The 22,424-nt window shown below is 38.0% G+C and overlaps 1 protein-coding gene across 1 annotated transcript; it reads left to right on the top strand.

The window, feature by feature from the left end:
• The first annotated feature begins 17,439 nt into the window (after positions 1–17,439).
• LOC103973455 (uncharacterized) lies at positions 17,440–21,135 on the top strand. The gene is made up of 4 exons (XM_009388019.3): positions 17,440–17,725; positions 19,866–20,475; positions 20,585–20,858; positions 20,943–21,135. Exons 1-4 carry the CDS (start codon positions 17,578–17,580, stop codon positions 20,991–20,993), a joined length of 1,083 nt encoding a protein of 360 aa, XP_009386294.2. The 5' UTR covers positions 17,440–17,577; the 3' UTR covers positions 20,994–21,135.
• Positions 21,136–22,424: the final 1,289 nt, after the last annotated feature.

Genomic DNA, 22,424 nt, shown 5'->3' on the forward strand with positions numbered 1-22,424 from the left:
TGTTTTGGTATAATGCATGCAATGATGAAATATTCATAAAGTTAAAATGATATATGCAATACTTATGATAATGATGTACATGATGTATTTATTGCATATGATGTGTATCATGAATGCTTTAAATGATGAATGTTTGGTATCATGATCAACATGTTGATAAATGCTTAAAAATGTTAATGTTTGAGTATCATGTGTGATATGCTTATTAATGATGATTGATTTATTTTTTGGTATCGTGCATGAAAAATAAGATTATTGAAATTGTGTATGTTTTAATTTGAATATATAATGATGCACAAATAAGAATGATACTTACCTTTGTCATAATATGAAAATTGATATAAGGGTCTTCCCTTCTTTTTGACAATGACAAAGGGGGAGCAAGAATTTCTAGCGTGGACATCATGAAAAGAGGCAAACTAACTAGCTTGCACAATTCAAGATGAAAGCAAAAAATTGCACTTCTCAAAAGAGAAGATGCAAATGTAACATTTGCTAAATTGTTTGCTTGCCTCATGTAAAATATTATCTCTTGCTAGTTTGGCATTTTTGCTAGCTTGTATGTTGCAAAACTTGATCACTTTTTCAAACATTTTGCTAGCTTACACTTTGCAAAGAAAGCAAAACTGACACTTATAGAAGAAAGAGCTTGTTATTTTGAACATCACAAGCTTGCCTATCTTAAGAAACAAAAATTGCAAAAGTGCTATCTTGCCTATCTCAAGAAGCAAAACTTGCAACTTGCACATTGCAATAGGAAGCAAGAATTATGAGCTTACACAAGAAAGCTATCTTACATTTGCTTTCGAAATTTTTGCTAGCTTGTATATTGTGAAACTTACATATCGTAAAAATTGCTAGCTTGTAGTCTAAAGAGAAGCAAAAAGTTGCTATCTCAAAAGAAGCAAATGTGCTATCTTGCCTATCTTAAGAAGCAAAAATGCTAACTTGCACATCTAGTAAAACTTGACAAATTTGCATATTTCAAGAAGCAAGAGTTGCTTTTTTGAACATCTCAATATTGCTAGCTTGCATGATGTAGAACTTGCTATCTTGAACATTACCAAAAGTGCTATCTTGTATGCTGTAAAACTTGCATATCTAAAACTTGATAGCTTGAATGTCCTAAGCTTGATGTATTACTTGCTAAATTTTCTAGCTTCAAAACTACATGATGATAAAACTTAATATTATGTTTTTCATGCAATGAGTTGAACTTATATTACAAACACAAAGAATAGTTGTACTTCTCCTTTTTGTTGATGACAAAGGGGGAGAAGTATGTTGATGACATGATATGCATAAGTCTATGCATGAGTTCTTAATGACGTGTTGCAAGTATTCATGATGAATATTGCAATGACTTGAATTTAGTTTGAATTCAAGGTTCTATCAATATGGCATATTGATAGGGGGAGTTTGTTTAAACTCCAAGAGTCAAGTTTAACTCCGTCATCAATTGGTTGTCATCATCAAAAAGGGGGAGATTATTGAATCTCGTATTTTCATGATGAAACCAATTGATAATTATGTTTATGTTTAACAGCATTTTGAGTGATGCAAGTCTACTCGATCAGGATTAGACAATTAAGGCAGGAGGAATTGACGTTGCGCCGAAGGAGATCACGTTAGGATATTGGATGGCAGAAGGCTTCGAACGTCGGGCATCGGGCCAAGAGTGGAATTGCACCAAGGATATCGACGTTGCGGAAGTCAACCGCCAATTGGGCAACAAGCTGCAAGAGAGGACAATGCACCGAAGAATCGGACGAAGCGTCAACCAATGACGTGCCGAGCAACAGAATGTCAATTCGCTTTATAATAATTGTCTAGATCGGAGTAGAGTTTTTGCTTGTGTGTGCAGGATTAACTACGATAACAACGAAGACATAAAGCAAAACAAAGTGTCGAAGTCAAGCACGAAGGATTAATTGCGAGTTTGAGAGTTCGACGGAAGTCCGAAGGTTCGTCGAGAATGCTGCCGGAACTAGCCGAGAATGAGTAGGGAGCTTGCCGAAGGGTTTTTCGGAAGCTCGCCGGAAGGTTCGTTGGAAGTTCGCGGAGCTCGCTGAGAAAGATTGGAGCTTGCCGAAGAAGCTCATTGGAACTCATCAAGATCAAATCATGAAGTCTAGGAGCTTGCCGGGAGTCCGCAGAATGGTTTCCGAGAGTTTATCGGAAAACCGTCGGAAGTTCGCCGGAAGCTCGCCGGAAAAAGTCTTGACTTACGGACTTTGTAATAGCTTAGAAAATGTCTTTAAATTCGTAGTTAGCACGTTAATTAGGGTTAGGATTAGGTGTTAATCTTATAACCCAAGTAGGGGCCAATTGGGCCCGAGTTCGGACTGGTTTGGGCCAAGTTTGGAGCCCAACCAGTGAGCTGAATTGGCCTAGGCGGTGGCACCGCCCAGCACCTGAGAGCTGGGCGGTGACACCTCCTGCGCTGGGCGGTTGCACCGCCCAACACCCGTGCGCTGGGCGGTGGCACCGCCAGTATCGGGAACATAAGAGAATTCAAATTTTTGGAGCCCAAGTTTGAATCCTCTTGAGGCCTATAAATACCCCTCAAGTCTCAACTGAGAATACAACTTTTTGAGCAGCAAGTGATTGAGAGAAAAGTCTTAGAAGAGTCTTTGCCTTTCTTGTTTTCAATTTGCTAGTGTTCACCTCCTTCTTTCTTGCTGAAAATATGTAAGAGAGTGAACCACTTGTAAAAGTTGTAAGAGGGGTATTTACCCTTCCCTTTCAAGAGATTTGCTAGTGGAAGGTGGGAGCCTCATCGAAGAGGGGCCTCGCAAGTGGATGTAGGTCATTTGACCGAACCACTGTAAAATCGGCGTAATCTCTGGTTTGCATTTACTTATTATCATTTATATTACTGTAAACCATTTGCACTTTAATGCTATACTGCTTTGTCTCCGTCTTACTTATCTCTAGTTAAAATGCAATCGAAACGGTTTTAAACGAAAACGTTGCTTTTATCGTACGAAGTTTCCGAAAAGTGTTTAAATTGTGAAAAGTTTATCGCACTTCACCGCTGCACTAATTCACCCCCCCCTCTTAGTGCCGCTCCGATCCAAATAATCTTTTGCTCCAAAAAATACTTGAGGCTTTTATGGTTGGTTTTAATTTGAAATCGTCGATTAATCAAGTAGGATCTCCACCTCGTTGCTACGTGTACAATGACGAGCATCTCCTTATCATATGTTGATATATTTTGATGCAAGGGAGACAATGCTTTGCTAGTGTATGTGAGTGGTCGACCATCTTGCATGAGAATGGCTCCAATTTTGACTCCAGATGCGTCGGCTTCAATAATGAAGGGTCGGTTGAAATCTGGTAGTGCTAGCACCGGCGTCGTCATCATGACTGCCTTAAGTTTGTCAAAGGCAGCGGAGGTTTTGTCCGACCATTGGAAGACATCTTTTTTCAGTAAGGAAATAAGTGGTGCACTGATCTTTCCATAGTTTTTCACAAACTAACGGTAGTACCCTGTTAAACCCAGAAAGCTATGTAGCAATTTTATGTTCCTCAGGGTTGGTCATTTTTGCATTACTCCAATTTTGAAGGGGTCTGCTGCCACACCTGTTAGGATCAGAGCGCTTATCTTGAAAGCGTGTTCGTAAAGGTGTGCAGCAAAAGTAATGAGGAAGTAAAACACGTATGAAGGTTTGTAGTAAGGTAAATAGCAATAAGTAAATGCAAACCAGAGAACACACCAATTTAAAGTGGTTCAATCAAAATGACCTACATCCACTTGTGAAGCCCTCTTCGATGAGGCTCCCACCTTCCACTAGCAAATCTCTTGAAGGGGAAGGGCAAATATCCCTCTTACAACCATTTACAAGCAGTTCACACTCTTACAAATTTTCAGCAAGAAAGAAGGAGGTGAACACTCTAGCAAATTAAAAACAAGACTTGCTAAGACTTTTCTAAGACCTTTCTCTCAATCAATTGCTTCTCAAAAAGTTGTAATCTTAGTTGAGAATTGAGGGGTATTTATAGGCCTCAAGAGGATTCAAATTTGGGCTCCAAAATTTGAATTATCTTTTGTTCCCGATGCTGGCGGTGCCACCGCCTGTAAGTGTCTGACACTAACAGTGTACTGGCGGTGCCACCGCCTGGCTCTCGGATGCTGGGCGGTGCCACTGTCAGACCCTTCGGTTCACTGGTTGGGCTTTAAATTTAGCCCAAACCAAGTCTAATTTTGGGCCTAGTTGGCCCATAACCAGGATATAGGATTATCTTTTAATCCTAATCCTAATTACATGTGAAATACATAACTAAAAACATCCCAAGCAAGTTTTCAACCGCGAACGTTGAGTCTTGTTCCAGCAAGCTTTCCGACGAACTTCCGACGGACTTCCGATATGCCCTCGGATTTCTTCCGACGGACTCCCAGTAGGCTCCCGATCTTGTCATGACTTTAACGAGTAGCCGAGCCTTCTCGGTGATCTCCGCGAACCTCCGACGATCTCTTCGGCGAACTTTCGAAAATTCCGACAAGTTCCTGATTTCTTCTCGGTTGGTTCCGGCAGCATCTCCGACGATTCTTCGGACTCTTAAACATTCATCGAACTTGACTCCGGTATTCTTGCTTTATGTTTTCTGGTTATCGTAGTTAATCCTGCACAATTAACTCAATAATATGGATTAGATCAATTAACCCATCAATTGATTTTATCATCAAAATCCGAGATTCAACAATCTCCCCATTTTTGATGATGACAATCAATTGATGACGGAGTTAAACATAACTCCCCCTATCTATATGTCATATTATGAGAAGATAAAAACACTTGAATTCCATCCCATTGAATTCAAGCATAAACCGATAAGTTCTAACCGTTGAACATATCGTTATTCTCATTAAGCATAAGTAAATACGAAACTTCGATAAAAATCATTTTCAAGTCGAATGATAAGGGACGATTTTTACTACGATAGGAGATAAAGATTTTCAACATGAATTTCATGACATAGAAGTAAGGCATACTTTCAATATGATCAATCAATCTTTCAATATTCTCAAGGATTTTGCAAGGCATATAAGACATTCGTATCACACAAGCTTTTACAATTCATATAAGTCATGCTATCAAAATGGTACAAGTCATCACTTTTCTCCCCCTTTGTCATCAACAAAAAGGAGATGAGACTTTGAAGCACACAATTTGTGATCATAAAATCATTAGAGAAAGAATTCAGCATTAAAATTAATCATTCAAATTTGCCAAAAATATTTATCCATAATTCATCTTAAAAAAAATCAGCATTCATCCAGAAAAAAATCAGCATTCATTCAGAAAAAAAAAAAATCAACATATATCTAGAATTTTAAAAATACATCTAAAAAGAAGGTTCAGTTTTCGTTCAAAAGATGACAAGCTTTGAACTTGATATTAAGAGTAAATGGAACAGAATAAAAAGATACATCAACTAATCCTTAGGAGGTAATCCATAGTGCTGATACATAACATCTATTTTTTGATTCATTTGTCGTAGTTCCTTCAAAATTTTAATTTGCTAGAGTTGAATTTGTTCTTGCTGCGATTTGAGTTGGTCTTGTTGGAATTTGATCTGAGACAGTTCTGCCATAATGAGTCCTTCAGAGGATGAAACAGGAGCTGAAGGTACTGCGCCAAAGGGACTAGGAGGAGGAGATTCATTTCCCCTAAGAATTGGTGTTTCTAGGTGTTCTACTGGTGGAGGAATAGGATCAGTCCTTCTAGGTTGCCATACCCATATTCCATTGTTAAATGTGCACCTAAGTCTTTTCAGTAGATTTTTATTGATGATGTTATATATATCACTTTGAATTGTTTCTTCATCGGGTGGGATACAAATGTCATGGGCAAGAAGAAATCTAGTGATTAACTCCCCATATGGCAACATAATATCTTTAGCTATAATATCCTGCATGTGTTACCGGATTGAGTATCCAAAACAATTATGTTGACCGATCATAATCCAATACATGGTGCTTATCTCTATTTGACTCATTTCATCAAGATGAAATTGCTTAGGGAATAGTATGCTTGTTATGATATGATGAAGAATTTTATAGTTAAAAGGTAGTAAGTGTTCGCAACTCTTGGGTATTATTCTGAGGTCCGAGTTTGCAAAAATAGTTTCGATAGCTTCGGTGTAAGTTGCTCCGATTATATTAACATCTCATTTACCTCTAAAATAGCAGCCCCTATCTTTTTCAGTGATTCTAATTAGTTCACAAATAGTACTATCAAAAATCCTAATTTGTGTTCCTAAAAGGTAAGTACTTAGGCTATCATTATCTACCCATAAGTTTGCATAAAAGAGCCTAACTAACCTAGGATAAATTGGTCCATCTATTTGTAGGAGAGGTAGGGCCTCTAGATGAGCAAACCACCTAATGGGTTCTAAGTTTCCTAGTTCATCGAGATCAACATGTTTACCCTTATGGATACATCTTGTTTCAAATTTTGAAAACCTAAGGGCCACTTCTTTGGATCTAAAAAGATCGTGGTCATATGAATCTCCTTCAATCCTTTTCCCTTTTGTTCTCTTAGGAGCCATTATCTAGACAAGATGATAGATAGAAAAAAATATGAAATTGTAATGAGTAGGTAAAACAATGAGAAGAGGAAGGAAAGATTTTACCTTATGGAGTGTTTCTTGGAGGATGGAGGGCTTGGACCAATAAGAATCCCTCTCCAAGACTTCTAGAGGTTAGAATGAGAGTTAGGAAGTTTTTGGGAGAGTTTGAGGGAGGCCTTCACGGGTTGGGGGTGGTGTCACCGCCGGCCCTAACCCTTCGGTATTTAAAGGGTGTCTCGGGTGGTGCCACCACCAAACTGAGCGGTTCCACCGCCTGGCGCCCGAGCGCTCAAGCGGTGCTACCACCCGTTCTGGCGGTGCCACCGCTAGCGTGCTACGGAAGAAAAAAAAAATCCTTTCTTCCCCCTTTTGTTTTTCAAAGGTGTTTGACTCAAGATAGGTTAAGATAATGAGTTGCACTTCAATATGTCATTTTGAATCGAAGGAGAATGATGAAGTCAAATCCATAGAAGAACGGAAAAGGATGAGACATTTTTCGAAAATATATTCAAACAAGCTTATTTTCAGGTACAATTTAACATGTCTAGTTCCCTTCTAATGAATTCAAATTGGTCTTCATTTAAGGCTTTTGTAAAAATATCTGCCAATTGATGCTTTGTGTCAATAAATTCTAAAACAACATTATTGTTAAGGACATGATCGCGTATGAAATGATGCATAATATCGATATGCTTAGTTCTAGAGTGCCGAATTGGATTTTTGTTAAGACTTATGACACTAGTATTATCACATTTTATGGGATCATTTTTTAAATGAATTCCATAGTCTTCTAATGTATTTTTCATCCAAACAACTTGTGCACAGCATGCACTTGCAGCAATGTATTCGGCTTCCGACGTATATAGTGCAACTGAATTTTGTTTCTTGGAAGTCCAAGAAACAAGTGCATGTCCTAAAAATTGGCATGTTCTGAATGTACTTTTTCTATCTATCCTGCATCCGCCAAAATCGGCATCTGCATAAGCTATTAAATCGAATTTTTCAAATTTTGGATACCACAATCCTAAATTTGGAGTTCCTTTAAGATACCTAAATATTCTTTTAACACTTTTAAGATGAGATAATTCAGGATTAGATTGAAACATAGCGCAAAGTCCTACACTAAGCATAATATTCGGTCTAGTCGCGATGAGGTAGAGTAGACTACCTATCATTCCCCTATATATTTTTTGATCAAAATTTTCATTATTTTCATCCATATCTAACTTAATCGAAGTACTCATAGGGGTGTTTATTGCTTTTGAATTATCCATGTTAAATCGTTTTAACAATTCTAATGTATATTTAGATTGGTTAAGAAATATATCATCACTAAGTTGTTTGATTTGTAATCCTAAAAAGAAAGTTAATTCATCTATTAAACTCATTTCAAATTCATGACTCATACATTTGGCAAATGATTCACATAGTGATTTATCCGAAGAGCGAAAAATAATATCATCAATATAAATTTGCATAATAAGAAAATTATTTTTAAAATGTTTGATAAACAATGTAGTATCAACCTTGCCTTTGGTAAAATTATTTAAAATAAGAAAGGAACTAAGCCTTTCATACCAAACTCTAGGAGCTTGTTTCAAGCCATAGAGAGCCTTAATCAATTTGAATACATGATTAGGAAGAAGAAAATTTTCAAATCCGGGAGGTTGTTCGATATATACTTCTTCGGAAATAAAACCATTCAAGAAGACACTTTTGACATCCATTTGAAACAATTTAAAATTATTACTACTATCATAGGCAAGGAGCATCCTAATAGCTTCTAATCTTACCACAGAAGCGAAGGTTTCTTCGTAGTCGATACCTTCTTCTTGGTTGAAACCTTTGGCCACTAATCTAGCCTTGTTTCTAACTACGATACCATTCTCGTCTTGCTTGTTTCTAAAGACCCATTTAGTACCAATGACTAAATGGTCACTGGGTCTAGGAACAAGCTTCCATACCTTATTCCTCTCAAATTGATTTAATTCCTCTTGCATTGTAATAACCCAAAAATCATCTTTTAAGGCCTCGTCAATGTATTTAGGTTCGATTTGAGAAAGGAATGTAGTGTTAGCACAAAAATTCTTGAAAGAGGAACGAGTTTGAACCCCTTTTGATGTATCTCCTATAATTAGCTCCTTTGGATGAGCATCTATATACTTCCATTCCTTGGGTAAGGAAATTTCGGAAGAAGGTGCATCCAAGTTGCTATTTTGAGGAGGGGGTTCATTTAAATTCAAATTATCAAAACCAAAATTATCATCAAAATCATTTTTCTTTAAATCAGAAATTTCATTAAAAACTACATGAATAGACTCTTCTATTACTAAGGTTCTTTTATTAAAAACCTGAAAAGCCTTAGAAACAGAAGAGTAACCAAGAAAGATGCCTTCATCGGATTTAGCATCAAATTTTCCTAAGGCATCCCTTTCATTCAAAATAAAGCATTTACAATCGAAAACTTTAAAATAGGAAACATTTGGTTTTTTGTTATTCCATAATTCATAGGGAGTTTTTGATAGTCTTATTAGAACCCTATTCATGATGTAGCAAGTCGTATTCACGGCTTCGGCCCAAAAATACTTGGGTAGACTATGTTCATTTAACATTGTTCTTGTCATTTCTTGTAGGTTTATATTTTGTTTTTCAACTACTTCATTTTGTTGAGGATTTCTCGAAGTGGAGAAGTTGTGATTGTATCCATTAACTTCACAAAAATTTTGAAAGTCATGGTTTTGAAATTCGCCACCGTGATCACTCCGAATTGATGAAATCATGAAGCCTTTTTCGTTTTGAGTGAGTTTACAAAATTTAGAGAAACACTTGAAATAATCACTTTTGTGAGCTAAGAAATAGGTCCAAGTGTATCTAGTATAGTCATTCACAATTACAAACATATATTTGTTTCCTCCTAGACTTGTCGTGTCAATTGTTCCAAATAAGTCTAAATAAATCAATTGTAATGGTCTAGTGGTGCTAATTTGAATTTTTGGTTTGAAACTAGTTTTTATTTGTTTACCAAGTTGACATGCATCGCATACTTTGTCCTTAATAAACTTCATATTTGGAATTCCTCGTACTAATTCTCTAGATGAGATCTTAGATATTAGTTTCATGCTTGCATGGCCTAGTCTCCTATGCCAAAGCCAAGCATCATCATTTAAAGCGGAGAAGCACATTTCATTACTTAGTTCATCAAGGTTGATGGTGTAGACATTATTTTGTTTTAATGCAATCATAGTTATGTTATGATTTGGTTTTTCAATAATACACACATTTGATTCAAATCTAACGATATAACCTTTATCGTATAATTGACTAACACTCAAGAGATTATGTTTCAATCCATCAACTAGTAAGACATCATAAATAGAAAATTTTAATTTGTTACTTATGGTTCCCTTGCCAATGATTTTGCCTTGGTTGTTGTCTCCGAAAGTAACGTGCCCTTCTTCTTTGCTAGTGAGCATAGAGAAATAAGATGGATCTCTAGTCATATGTCTTGAGCATCCACTATCGAGATACCATCTCTTGCTTCTAGCTTGTGATGGTGTATGTTTCTACAAGAAGGGATTATTTTTAGGTACTCATTTTCTTTTGGGTGCCTTAAAAACTGATCTGACTTGTTCATCATATTGCATAGAATTGATTATAGTTCCTTTAAGAACCCAAAATAGTTTATTTGGACTAATTTTCTTGAATGGACATTTATAAGTTTTATGTCCATTTTTGCAACAAAAGTTACAATTGCTTTGGTGCTGAACATGTAAGACAGGGCCTTTAATGATGGTGGTTGGATTTTGGTGAGGACTTCTCATAAATCCGATTCTACTTCTTTTAGGAACGTGACCCTTATTTGTAAGTATCATGTTCAAAGACTTGCTACCAATCTCGAATTTCTTCATGGTGTCCTTAAGTAGCAAGTTCTCCTTTTGGAGAGTTTCTAAATCATGGCATTTTATACATGGAGCTACACTATCATGATATTCAGTTTTTAATTTATTGAAATTACAAGTGAGACTATCATGCTCCTTTTTTAGTAATTTATATTTTCTACTAATTATCTTATATTCATCAAATAACTCATGGAAGGCATTTAATAATTCATGATATGGTAAATCTACATCAATTAAATTCGTTACCTCTTCTCCGATGGCCATTAGGGCATAATGAGCAACTTGCTCGGTGTTGGACTCCTCTTCTTCGGACACGCTTGAATCATCCCACATTGCCTTGAGTGCCTTCTTATTTGATGTTTTCTTTTTGGCTTGGGGACAATTGTTCTTGTAGTGTCTCGGTTTTTTGCACTCATAGCAAATCACTTGGTCCTTCTTGTGTTCAAATTTATTTTTTATATTATTTTTAAATTTATTCTTTCTTAAATATTTTTAAATTTTTTGAGTCAAAAGTGCAATGTCATTGTCACTGTCCTCATCACTTGATGTTCCTTTCAAGTGATCTTCTTGTGATGTGAGTGACATATCCTTCCTGTTCTTTGGAAGGGGGTTCTCGAGCTCGTCATGAGCTTGACATGTCATTTCATAGGTCATTAGAGACCCAATAAGTTCTTCAAGAGGGAATGTTTTAAGGTCTTTGGCCTCTTGAATGACCGTAATTTTTGGATCCCAACTTTTAGGGAGGGATCTTAAGATTTTAGTTACTAGTTCAAAGTTAGTAAAATCTTTACCAAGAGTTTTGAGTCCATTGATAACATCCGTGAACCGGGTGTACATGTCTCCGATGGACTCACTTAGTTTCATTCGGAAAAGTTCGTAAGAGTGTACAAGGATGTTGATTTTGGACTCTTTCACTCGGCTAGTGCCTTCATGAGTGACCTCAAGAGTTCTCCAAATATCAAAAGCCGAATCACAAATTGAAACACGATTAAATTCATTTTTGTCTAGTGCACAAAACAAGGCATTCATAGCCTTTGCGTTTAAAGTAAAAACCTTCTTCTCCGATTCATTCCATTCGCTCATCGGAAGAGAAGATTTTTGAAATCCGTTTTCGACAATAGTCTAAAGCTCGAAATCCATGGAAATGAGGAAGATCCTCATACGAGTCTTCCAATAAGTATAATCCGACCCATTAAACATGGGTGAACGTGTGATAGAATGACCCTCATGTATGCCGGAGTAAGCCATCTCTCTTGGGTATCAAACCAAATATGAGAGTGAGCCTTGCTCTGATACCAATTGTTAGGATCGAAGCGGCACTAAGAGGGGGGGGAGTGAATTAGTGTAACGGATTAAAACTTCAGTTTTGGAAAAATCTTTCGTATGATAAAAAACCGAACTCGAAAGTGCTTATCTTGAAAGCGTGTTCATAAAGGTGTGCAGCAAAAGTAATGAGGAAGTAAAGCACGTATGAAGGTTTGCAGTAAGGTAAATAGCAATAAGTAAATGCAAACCAGAGAACACACCAATTTAAAGTGGTTCGGTCAAAATGACCTACATCCACTTTCGAAGCCCTCTTCGATGAGGCTCCCACCTTCCACTAGCAAATCTCTTGAAGGGGAAGGGCAAATATCCCTCTTACAACCTTTTACAAGCGGTTCACACTCTTACAAATTTTCAGCAAGAAAGAAGGAGGTGAACACTCTAGCAAATTGAAAACAAGACTTGCTAAGACTTTTCTAAGACCTTTCTCTCAATCAATTGCTTCTCAAAAAGTTGTAATCTCAGTTGAGAATTGAGGGGTATTTATAGGCCTCAAGAGGATTCAAATTTGGGCTCCAAAATTTGAATTTTCTTTGGTTCCCGATGCTGGCGGTGCCACCGCCCAGCCAAGCGGTGCCACCGCTTGGCTCTCGGGTGCTGGGCAGTGCCACCGCCCAGTCTGGTAGTGCCACTACCATACCCTTCAATTCACTAGTTAGGCTTTAAATTTAGCCCAAACCAAGTCTAATTTTGGGCCCAATTGGCCCCTGACCAGGATATAGGATTATCTTTTAATCTTAATCCTAATTACATATGAACTACATAACTAAAAACATCCCAAGCAAGTTTTCAACAGTGAACGTCGAGTCTTGTTCAGGCAAGCTTTCCGACGAACTTCCGGCGGACTTCCGATATGCCCTCGGATTTCTTTCGACGGACTCCCAGCAGGCTCCCGATCTTGTGACGACTTCAACGAGTAGCCGAGCCTTCTCGATGATCTCCACGAACCTCCGACGATCTCTTCGTCGAACTTTCAAAAATTCCGACAAGTTCCTGATTTCTTCTCGGTTGGTTCCGGCTGCATCTCCGACGATTCTTCGGACTCTTAAACGTCCATCGAACTTGACTCCGGTATTCTTGCTTTATGTTTTCTGGTTATCGTAGTTAATCCTGCACACTTAACTAAATAATATGGATTATATTAATTAACCCATCAATTGATTTTATCATCAAAATCCGAGATTCAACAACACCTTCCTCTGATATGATATGCCCAAGATATTTCATCTTCTGTTGAAGAAAGCAAAAATTTGTAGTGGTTGTTATGTGTTCAAAAGGTGGTTTTCAGTATGTCTTCTTTGCACACTCGTATTTGATGATACCCGGATCAAAAGTCCAGCTTTGTGAAGATTTGTGCTCCCTTTCATCTAGCAATTCATCTATTATTGAAATAGGGTATTTGTCCTTGGTGATTATGCCATTAAGAACTTAGTAATCAACACACAATCGCTATGTTTCATCCTTCTTTCGTACGAGGAGCACCGGTGAAGAGTAGGGGCTGCAACTTGGCCGAATAACTCTATTTGAGCATCTCTTTTACAATCCTTTCTATTTCATCCTTCTGGAGATGTGGATATTGATATGGCTGAGTATTTGCTGGAGATTTACCTCGAATAATCATTATACAATGATCATGCCGACGGGTAAGAGGTAGGTTGCGCGGTTCGTCAAATATATTTAAAATTTTAGTAAGCAAAGAAAGTAGATTTAGATCTTCAAATTCTATTGGCTCTCCCTTAGTTTGATGCTTAAGTTGTACTAAAAAGTCATTGCATGCTTTATGCAAAACCTTCTCCATTTGTTGTGTGCAAATCGTCGTTACGTCGCCCCCACGTTTCCCATGCAGTATCACATGTTTCTCCTTACTGTAAAATTTCATAATTAGTTTCATAAAATTTCAAGAAATATTACCTAATATCGTCAACCATTTAATTTTGAGCATGGCCTCATGATCATCAAGAGGGAGGAGGAAGAAATATATAATTATCTCTTGGTCCTGCAGCAATAGTTTCACTCGCGGGTGCCTACGATCATACTTTAAAATCCATCCGTCGGTAACCTTAATGTCAAATCTGTTGCAATTCTTGATAAGTAAGGTCATCCGAACAGCAAGCTTACTATTTAGGAAGTTATTAGTATTGTCTGTGTCGATGAGAACAGTGATCGATTGTTATTTAAGAAGGCCTCCAACTTTCATCGTTTGCGGGTTTGAGTAGCCGGCTAGTGTATGTACCGTAACTTCGATTGGTTGTGGCTCTTCTTCTGTATCTTCTTCTTCATGTTCAAGGCTCTCTTCTAGATGTTCAATGACCTCTTCTTCTACTCGTTCAATCATAAGAACTCTCCCTTTACCATAGCGATGCTCACGGCTCCACGGCTCATCGCAATGCCAACATAACCCCTTCGCATATCGCTCCCGAAGCTCTTCTTTTGTCAACCTCTTTGGTGCAGGGACTCGATTAATAGTAGGGGGGGCTGAGGGTTTCAGTATTGCTAGTTGAGGAGTGACCCTAGTTCTCCGAGCTTTATGGTCCAATCGCTCCTCTTGATGTCATGCGAAAGATATGGCTGCCATAAGCATGTACGGTTGTCGCACTTTAAATTCTCCCCGGATTTCCAGTTTCAAGCCCTCAATGAAGGTCCCCAATAGCTGTTTTTGAGATCAATCATGAGTTTGATTAGATAACCTTTCAAACTTGGTTTGATACTCCTGAATGGTGGAGGTTTGTCGGATCTTTGCTAGTTGCCCGTCAATGTTCTCGTAATCGGTTAGTTTGAAGCGGATCAGCAGTCCTTCTTTAAATTGTTACCATGAGAGGACTCCATGAGTGTGTTCAAACCAATCAAACTACTATATGGCATCCCCTTCAAGATGTATAGCTGCAATTTTCACCATAGATGCGTCCACGATTTTGTGGTACCAAAAATATCGCTCCGCACGCAAGATCCAACCAATCGGGTCTTCTTCTTCTCATCTAGGGAAGTCCACTCTCATGCGTGGATAGTTGGGGTTGGCCATAGAGTCTCCCCTCCCTTGAAAGTCATCTCTTTGGGCTTGGTGTGATTATTTAGAGCTCTCTCCTTGATGTGATTTCTTCGGGCTTAGTGGTCGGCCCAAACCGAGTTCGGTAAAGAGAGTCTGAATCTTATCCTCTATTCGCACCTCCAAGGCTTCGAATTTAGCATTGATTGCCTCCTTAGATATCATAGTATATGCCTCCAAATCTGTAATGTTAATATCTCTCTTTTGTTATCGGGTTAAAGACATGTATAGGTTGAGAGAAGTAATGGTCGAAAGAGTTGGTGGATTGATGGATTGGTGGATTTAGGCTGTAGTTTAGGCTTATTTTGTTGTTGTTTTGGGTACAGTTTTAGGATATCGTTTAGTGGAGTTTTAGGGCTATGGATGAAAGTTTTAGATCTATGATAGATGGCAGTAAAGATTTGATAGAAATCAGGGGAAGTTTGCTGCAGAAATGAGTTGTCTTGTAAGAGCAGAATTATCGTCGAAGAAACAACGGTTTCTCAACGAAAGTTCCACCAAAAACTTAAGAGATTTATGGAAAGAATTGATAGAAATATCTCAGTTTATATGATAGTAAGGATGTCCAATTTAATCAAGAAAATTTCGGCAGTAATAGCAAGAAAATTGGTGCAAGTTGCGATAGCAGAATTCTCGTTGAAAAATTTAGCGGCTTACGATGAAAATTTATAGCAACACAAAATCATTTTTAGAGATGAATTCCTCAATAGATCAACCTTAGATGGAAGCAAGATAATCTATGAAGTGTATAAGAAATTTGATTCAAAAGAGATTATAATAGATGGGTTAAGGCAACAATATGCGACTGTAATTTTCTACAGCACATATTTTCAAGTATAGCAGATTGGACATAAAAGATCAATAGTTTATATTGAGAATTTTTCAATGAAACCAAAGAAAAATACACTATTAGGAAGTGTCAAAGCTATCATAAAAATTTCATAGAGATTTGGATAGAAAAAATATTGTATCAAGATCAAACAAATAGTGCTATGCGGCTGAAATTTTACATTGCAGATTTTCAAGTATAGCAGATTAGATATAAAAGATCAATGGTTTATATTAAGAATTTTTTTTACAAAACTAAAGGAAAATATGTTGTTAGGAAGTACCAAAGATATCATAAAAATTTAGATAGAAAAAATATAGTAGCAAGATCAAACAGACGGTGTTATGCGATTGGAATTCTACAATGTATCTTTCATCGTAGAGATGAAAACTTTGTGACGAAAAGTTTATGCAGCAATATAGAAACAATTTTTTTTAAAATTTTAGAATAAGGATAACTAAATTGTAGCACCAGTAAGGTAGGAAACCAGAACATGTTGCAATTCACGGGGAGATCAAAGGATGATCCGTGGTGGTGGAGATGACGATGAAATTTGGCGACAATCTTTTAAGCAATTGTGGGAATTGCTTTAAGCGGCTGTGGAGGGCTGATGGATGGCTATGAAAGGGCAGCGAGATGCCAAGAAAGTTGCTTTGATACCATATATTAGAACCCTTACAGATTCTAAACTTGGGGTTGATCTCTTTAGGGGATCGACCTCCTTAGAACTCTATAGGGGCTCCTCCCTCCAAGTTAGTTACTGCTCAAAGACTGTAGAAAAGATTCATCTATTGCTTATAAAAAGAAGAGGAATACATGACTATTTATAGGGCTTCTAAACCCTAACTCCTAATATGACTTCTACTCAAGACTCATATTTTTAATCAACTCTTAATATAACTCCTACTCAAGACTCTTATTCATTTACAACTTCTAATTCTTCTATAAGAAACAACCTCATAATCCTAGCCGGTCTCTTCACCTCTTTAATAGGGATCGATTTAAGTAGGTTATATATAAATGTCCTTCTCAATTAGGACTCTCTAAGAGTCCTAACACTATTTGAAATCTCATTCATGATTTCTCCATGCGATCAATTGTTTTGATTCAAATTTGATAACTTCAATGAAAAAAATGGAACGAATGCGAATGGTATCTCTATTTCATTTCTCGGTCTAACTTCTTTCCCAAATCCATCCATATCATCTAAATCAAATACTTTTATGTCTCCCAAGTGACCCACGATACATGTTTTATAACTCAAGGGGTGCTCTATGATAATTTTATAAAATTGAGGGCATATTTTGGGAATTCAAAATTCGTTTTAAAAAAAAATGTCATTTTTTGGCGCAATATGAGAAACGCACTTAACGAAAAATTTAGTTTCTTATATTGATACGACAAGTTAATCAAATTATCAAATTGGGCACTGAGCTAATATTTTTTCGGCAAACAAAAATCGGTGAATGTTTTGGCGGCAAAATAGCACAATAAGAAAATATGGTAAACGTCCACTTTGTCTATATTCTAACAATTCCTCTCGGTGGCAAAGTTACACGACGAGGCTAATGGCGGGAAATCTAAGTGACCATCACGTTAAATTACGTAAGAATAGTCAGCAAAGTTCTACTACTACTACTACTTCTAATAATAATAATAATAATAATAATAATAATAACAATACCATTCCCGATTCGGATTTCGTCACCTCGTTCTTTTAGTTATTTTTGTTAGTTTAAAAGAAAAGAACGCAATTAAAGATTGGGGTGAGTCGTCGCCATTCAAATCCTTATTTCTCGCCGCAAGCCCAAAAGCGAGGCGAGGGGAAAGAAGAGCCGAGCGAAAGCGAATTCGGCCTCCCCGCCTCTCCCCTTCTTCCTCGCCCCTCTTTCTCTCCTTCCCTCCTCATGGAGTCTCCGGCAGCGAGTTGCTCAGTTGGCGCTCCGGCGTTCTACTCGGCGGCGTCGCCGGAGCAGAAGGAGAGGGAGGAACTCCTCAGCCAGGTGGATCCCTTTCTCCTTGAGGTCCTCGAGAATCCTCGCCATCGGCTTACAGGTTTGTACCCTCTTCTTGTTCTTTTTCTGCGAATTTGGAATTTGGCTCTTGGATTAGGGTTTGCGATCCTGGGGGGTTTGAGGGGTTCAGAGACTAGACTTCCTGGACCTTTCTTGAATTTGGTTTGTTGGTGTTGGTCGGATCTGCCTCTTGATGGTATACGTGCAGGTCCTTGATTTAGCAGTTTGTGAGTTGGAAGTTGGGATGGGTCTATTCTCATGTTTTCCTTTGTTAAAGTTCTGTCAAAGATACTTGTATTTCATTTGTGCTTTTGCCTGTCAGTGTTAAATTCTAAAAACTAATATGCCCGATCACGTATGGTGGTCAATGCATGAGATACGGTTTCATTTTCGTTGCTGGAGTCTGTTATCTGGTCAGTTGTAGTCTGGAATTTGGAAGTATATTTGGGGTATCTGCTTTAGTTCTTTTGGTTCCTTATCAGATTTATGATTTGTACATTCTGTTTGAGGATTTGCAAGGAACTGAGTTATCCCTAGCAAATAGTCCTGTGTTCGTCGGAGCAAATTTGTATGTTCTAGGATGGATTGGCAGGAAATCTTACACCGTGCACATTTGTTTATGGTCATAATTTTCATCAGATTTCTAGGTTTTGCTATGCAACTATTTCTATTTCCTTTCCCTTTTGGAGCTACTTGATCATTCTTTGTACTCATGAGGACCATCTCAAATCCAAGTGAGCACTATGGTTATGTTACTTACCTATAACTCAATTGTAGTGAAAATAAAAATTCTATGTTGACTATATAGCTTCTTTTGAGTTGCTACCAATATGCATTATGGAAGGTTATACCATTTTAATAGCATTAATATAAAGATCACTGTCATAACCTCTATTCTATGGGTTCTTCGAGTGAATTATTGTATATAGTTCAGGCTCTTGTAAAAGCAGATGACATTCTTGTTTGTGCTACTCTTATATGAAGACATTTTATTTCCTTAAGACCTATGTTGCCCTTTGTTTTATGTTCTTTCAATCAACTTGGGCATGGATTGAAACATATAGTTGGCTTTTATTAGAATCTATGTTGAGTCATCTATCAATAAACAGGTTTTATACCATAATTTAGATTTTCCTCCTCCTTTATTGGATGTTGTTTTTTTTTTTTTTTCACATTAGCACAATGTTTCTATGGTTTTGTAAGTTATGCCATCGACTTTTATGTTGGTGATCAAATATATATATTTGTGTATAAAATCACGAAATTTGTTAAATTTTACTTCCCTGCACCAAGTTTAATAATTTGAGACTTGTTCTTTGTGGTTTGTGTATGTGGTTCACGTAACTTGAAACTTTGTTCTTGGTGGTTCGCATAAGTGATTCATCTTATGTACTATATTACCACATTAAGTTAAATTAGGAGTCGGTGATATCTTTAGACTGCAAATTTCAGTAGATGAATGGGGGACCTATAAACAAATTATTTAGAACCATTATTCATCTTATCTTGCTTAGCTTTAGTCATTTTGTGCTCATTGGTCATGGAAAACAGTAGAAGAAAACTAGGTTGCTAACCATAATAAGTATGTTATAAGTTACTTTCAAGCTTGCTTCTTTGAGATACCCACTTCATTGAGTCATTTCCTGCATTTTCTTAGATTTAATTTTTTATCTTATGTAGTATCCCATCAGCAGTCAGTTGCCACAACCTAGCATGGTGCCACGTTGGTCTTGCCCCCAACAATTTATTGCTTTGGAGGCTAAAAGATAACCTTTATTATTAGGTTTGTTACATATATGTAAACTCAAACAAGAAACATGAGTTTTGCATGTTTCTTGCAAACAGTTCTTTATTGTCATTGCTGTGTTATTTGTATATTACTAGGTTTATCAAGGGATTGGTAGGGATGTGGGAAAGTGGGAGACTGAATCTTGTTCTCCCAACACCTTATGTCCTAGCTTTGTGGTTGATTGGCCTGTAGGGGTATACCACAGTGGAATTACTATAGACCTTGACCCCTTGGTGCTGGGGCTTGGCGCAGCTGCCTATTCTGGTAACTTAAGAGATTTGCTAGGCAGTGTTGGAGGGAGTGGGTGCCTTAAGTTTTTGAAGATAATATTAATATTGGCATTCTTTTTTCTTACCAATGCGTAACTGAATAATCTGCTTGTCAACTGTAGTTCTGCGCATGGAATTGGACATTCAGAGATTCATGCAGAATCCATATCATCAACACTTTGAATTTCAGCCTTTACCAACTTCTTATCTAAGATGCGCTGCTCATCGTGTTGCTCAACACTATGGTCTACAGACCATGGCACTAGATAACGTTGTAGATGGGTTAGGTAGCAGAGTAGTGGCAAGGAAAACTCCTCAGAGTAAATATCCAGTTGTCTGTTTATCAGAAGTACCTGCAAAAGTGTCTGATAGGGATATTACTGAGCAAGTTAAGATTGCTATTCGTCCAAGACCAAGAATGGTTTCCTCAGGTGCCGGCATTGATGTAGTACCTGAAAAAAGTGCAACAAGGACTGTAGAAGAGCGGAAGGAAGAATATGACAGAGCCCGGGCCCGTATCTTTAGTGGTTCTTGCAATTCTGAGGTTGAAGGGTCGTCATCTCCTGCTTCAGTTGACGGAAGAAACGTGTTCTTGAGCAGCGATGAGGAGTACCAGAGGACTGTCGAAGAAATTGACAAAAACCTCCCAAAAGATGGTGCTTCCAGAGTGGCCATTTTCAAAGATAGGGAAAAGGACCGCACTGATCCAGACTATGATCGGAGATATGAGAGGTACAGAGCCAACTTGCACAAACTGGTCTTGCTGTTGACTCCAATTTCTGGGTTATCTTTTTGTTCCTTGCTTTCTGGTGTAGTAAAAGAAAATTCTCAAATTTTGTAGGTATGTTAGAGGACTCTCGTTCCCACAGAACTTTAGCTTGCAAGCTTGCAGTATAATTCAGCCTCCATTTCTGCAGCATGATGGAGGCATTTCTCAGTTTGGTCATTTGCCCAGTAACCAAAGTCACGTGAACTACGACATAACAAACCCAGCTGTCAATCCATATGCTTTTGGATGCAATCAAAATGCAAAAAATGCTGTCTACTTACAGTGGCCTAGCCCTGCAATGATGTATTCAAACTCATATGAGCATCTCGGGCATGCAATGTTCCAGGTAAGCAGCTGATTGTGCCATTTCTTTCCTGATAATCAACTGTCAGTCAGAAAGTTTCCTGATTCCGGTGTTTTGAATTTGCAGGCTCCATTCTATCAGCAACATTTGAGCTTTGAGCATACGCAGAACTGCTAGTCGGCATGTTAGCTTTGTATTGACTTAATATTTTGGTGAATTTAGTAGACACTGGACTTTGGTGAAACTTCTTGGAATTCTGAGATCCTCAAAAATTACCGTGTACTCTTCTAAGAGCAAGTCTTCTCATTCCCCCCATGATACTTTGGTGGACGTTGGTTTTTTTTTTTTTTTTTTGTATGCAATCTGCATCTCACATATCCACATGGTTCACTATCTGTTTAGCTACATGTTAAGGAAACTTGTAGGGGAAAAATTAGCCCACTTTTTTTTTGCTTCAAATATAGGTGTGCATCGCTTTACAAAATTGGGGGACGAACTTCTACCGAGTAACGTGTGGAGGGGGTAGGCACGTTGCATCATTTTGAAATTTAGGGACGAGTAAATAAAGGAGACGAGCTTTGGCGATGGAGCGCGGACTTGTTCCCCTAACTAACACCAAGGGTCACTCGGCGCCCTTTTCTGAATAAGCTTCTCGACTCTTATTGATTCTCATCAGATTCTGAATAAAGTGGTAACAAAGCCTCCCTGCCACACTCCTTGCATTTAGGTAAGTTTCAACTTGGTGATCGAATTCAACCCTATAGAGGTAAAAATTGACTAGGGAAGCATTTTTATGGTAAGCTCTTTGGATGCACTTGTTAGGATCGGAGCGATACTAAGATGAGGGAGAGGGGGGGACGAATTAGTGTCGCGGATTAAAATTTGTAAGTTTGAAACCGAATTTGTAAATGCGAGGAGATTTCAATTCGACAATAACTTGAGTAAAGTGAAAAGATGAAAACGAAAGCTTGCTGCAGTGTAAATAACAATTTCAGAAAGATAAGTACTCACACCAATTTAAAGTGGTTCGGTCAAATGACCTACATCCACTTGCGAAGCCTTTTTCGATGAGGCTCTCAACTTTCACTAGCAAATCACTTTGAAGGGGAAGGACAAATACCCCTCTTACAACTTTTACAAATAGTTCACACTCTTACAAATTTTCAACGAAAAGGAAGGAGGTGAACACTCAAGCAATTGAAAATAAGGCTTACTAAAAACTTTACAAAGGCTTTTGTCTCAATCTATTGCTACTCAAAAAGTTGTATTCTCTACTGAGAATTGAGAGATATTTATAGGCCCCAAGAGGATTCAAATTTGGGCTCTAAATTTTTAATTCTCTTGGGTTCCCGATGCTGGCGGTGCCACTACTTGTCAGTGTCTAACAGATAGTGTACTGGCGATGCCACTACCTAGTCCGATGATGCCACCGCCGGACCTCTCGGGTACTGGGCGGTGCCACCGCCCGATCCTCGGGTTCTGGGTGGTGCCACCGCCTGACCTTACCAATCATTGGTTGGGCTTCAAATCCAACCCAAATCAAGTCATATTTGGGCCCAATTGGCCCCTAATCAAGATATAGGATTATCCCATAATCCTAACCCTAAT

The sequence above is a fragment of the Musa acuminata genome, chromosome BXJ2-8 (genome assembly GCF_036884655.1).
Source record: "Musa acuminata AAA Group cultivar baxijiao chromosome BXJ2-8, Cavendish_Baxijiao_AAA, whole genome shotgun sequence".
Lineage (NCBI taxonomy): Eukaryota > Viridiplantae > Streptophyta > Magnoliopsida > Zingiberales > Musaceae > Musa > Musa acuminata.

Excerpts from the sequence above, each read along its gene's own strand:
- LOC103973455 (XM_009388019.3), top strand. The coding sequence starts at position 17,578 with ATGGAGTCTCCGGCAGCGAGTTGCTCAGTTGGCGCTCCGGCGTTCTAC. Across the intron at positions 20,476-20,584 it reads TATGATCGGAGATATGAGAG|GTATGTTAGAGGACTCTCGT; the intron begins GTACAGAGCCAA and ends CAAATTTTGTAG. Across the intron at positions 20,859-20,942 it reads TCGGGCATGCAATGTTCCAG|GCTCCATTCTATCAGCAACA; the intron begins GTAAGCAGCTGA and ends TTGAATTTGCAG.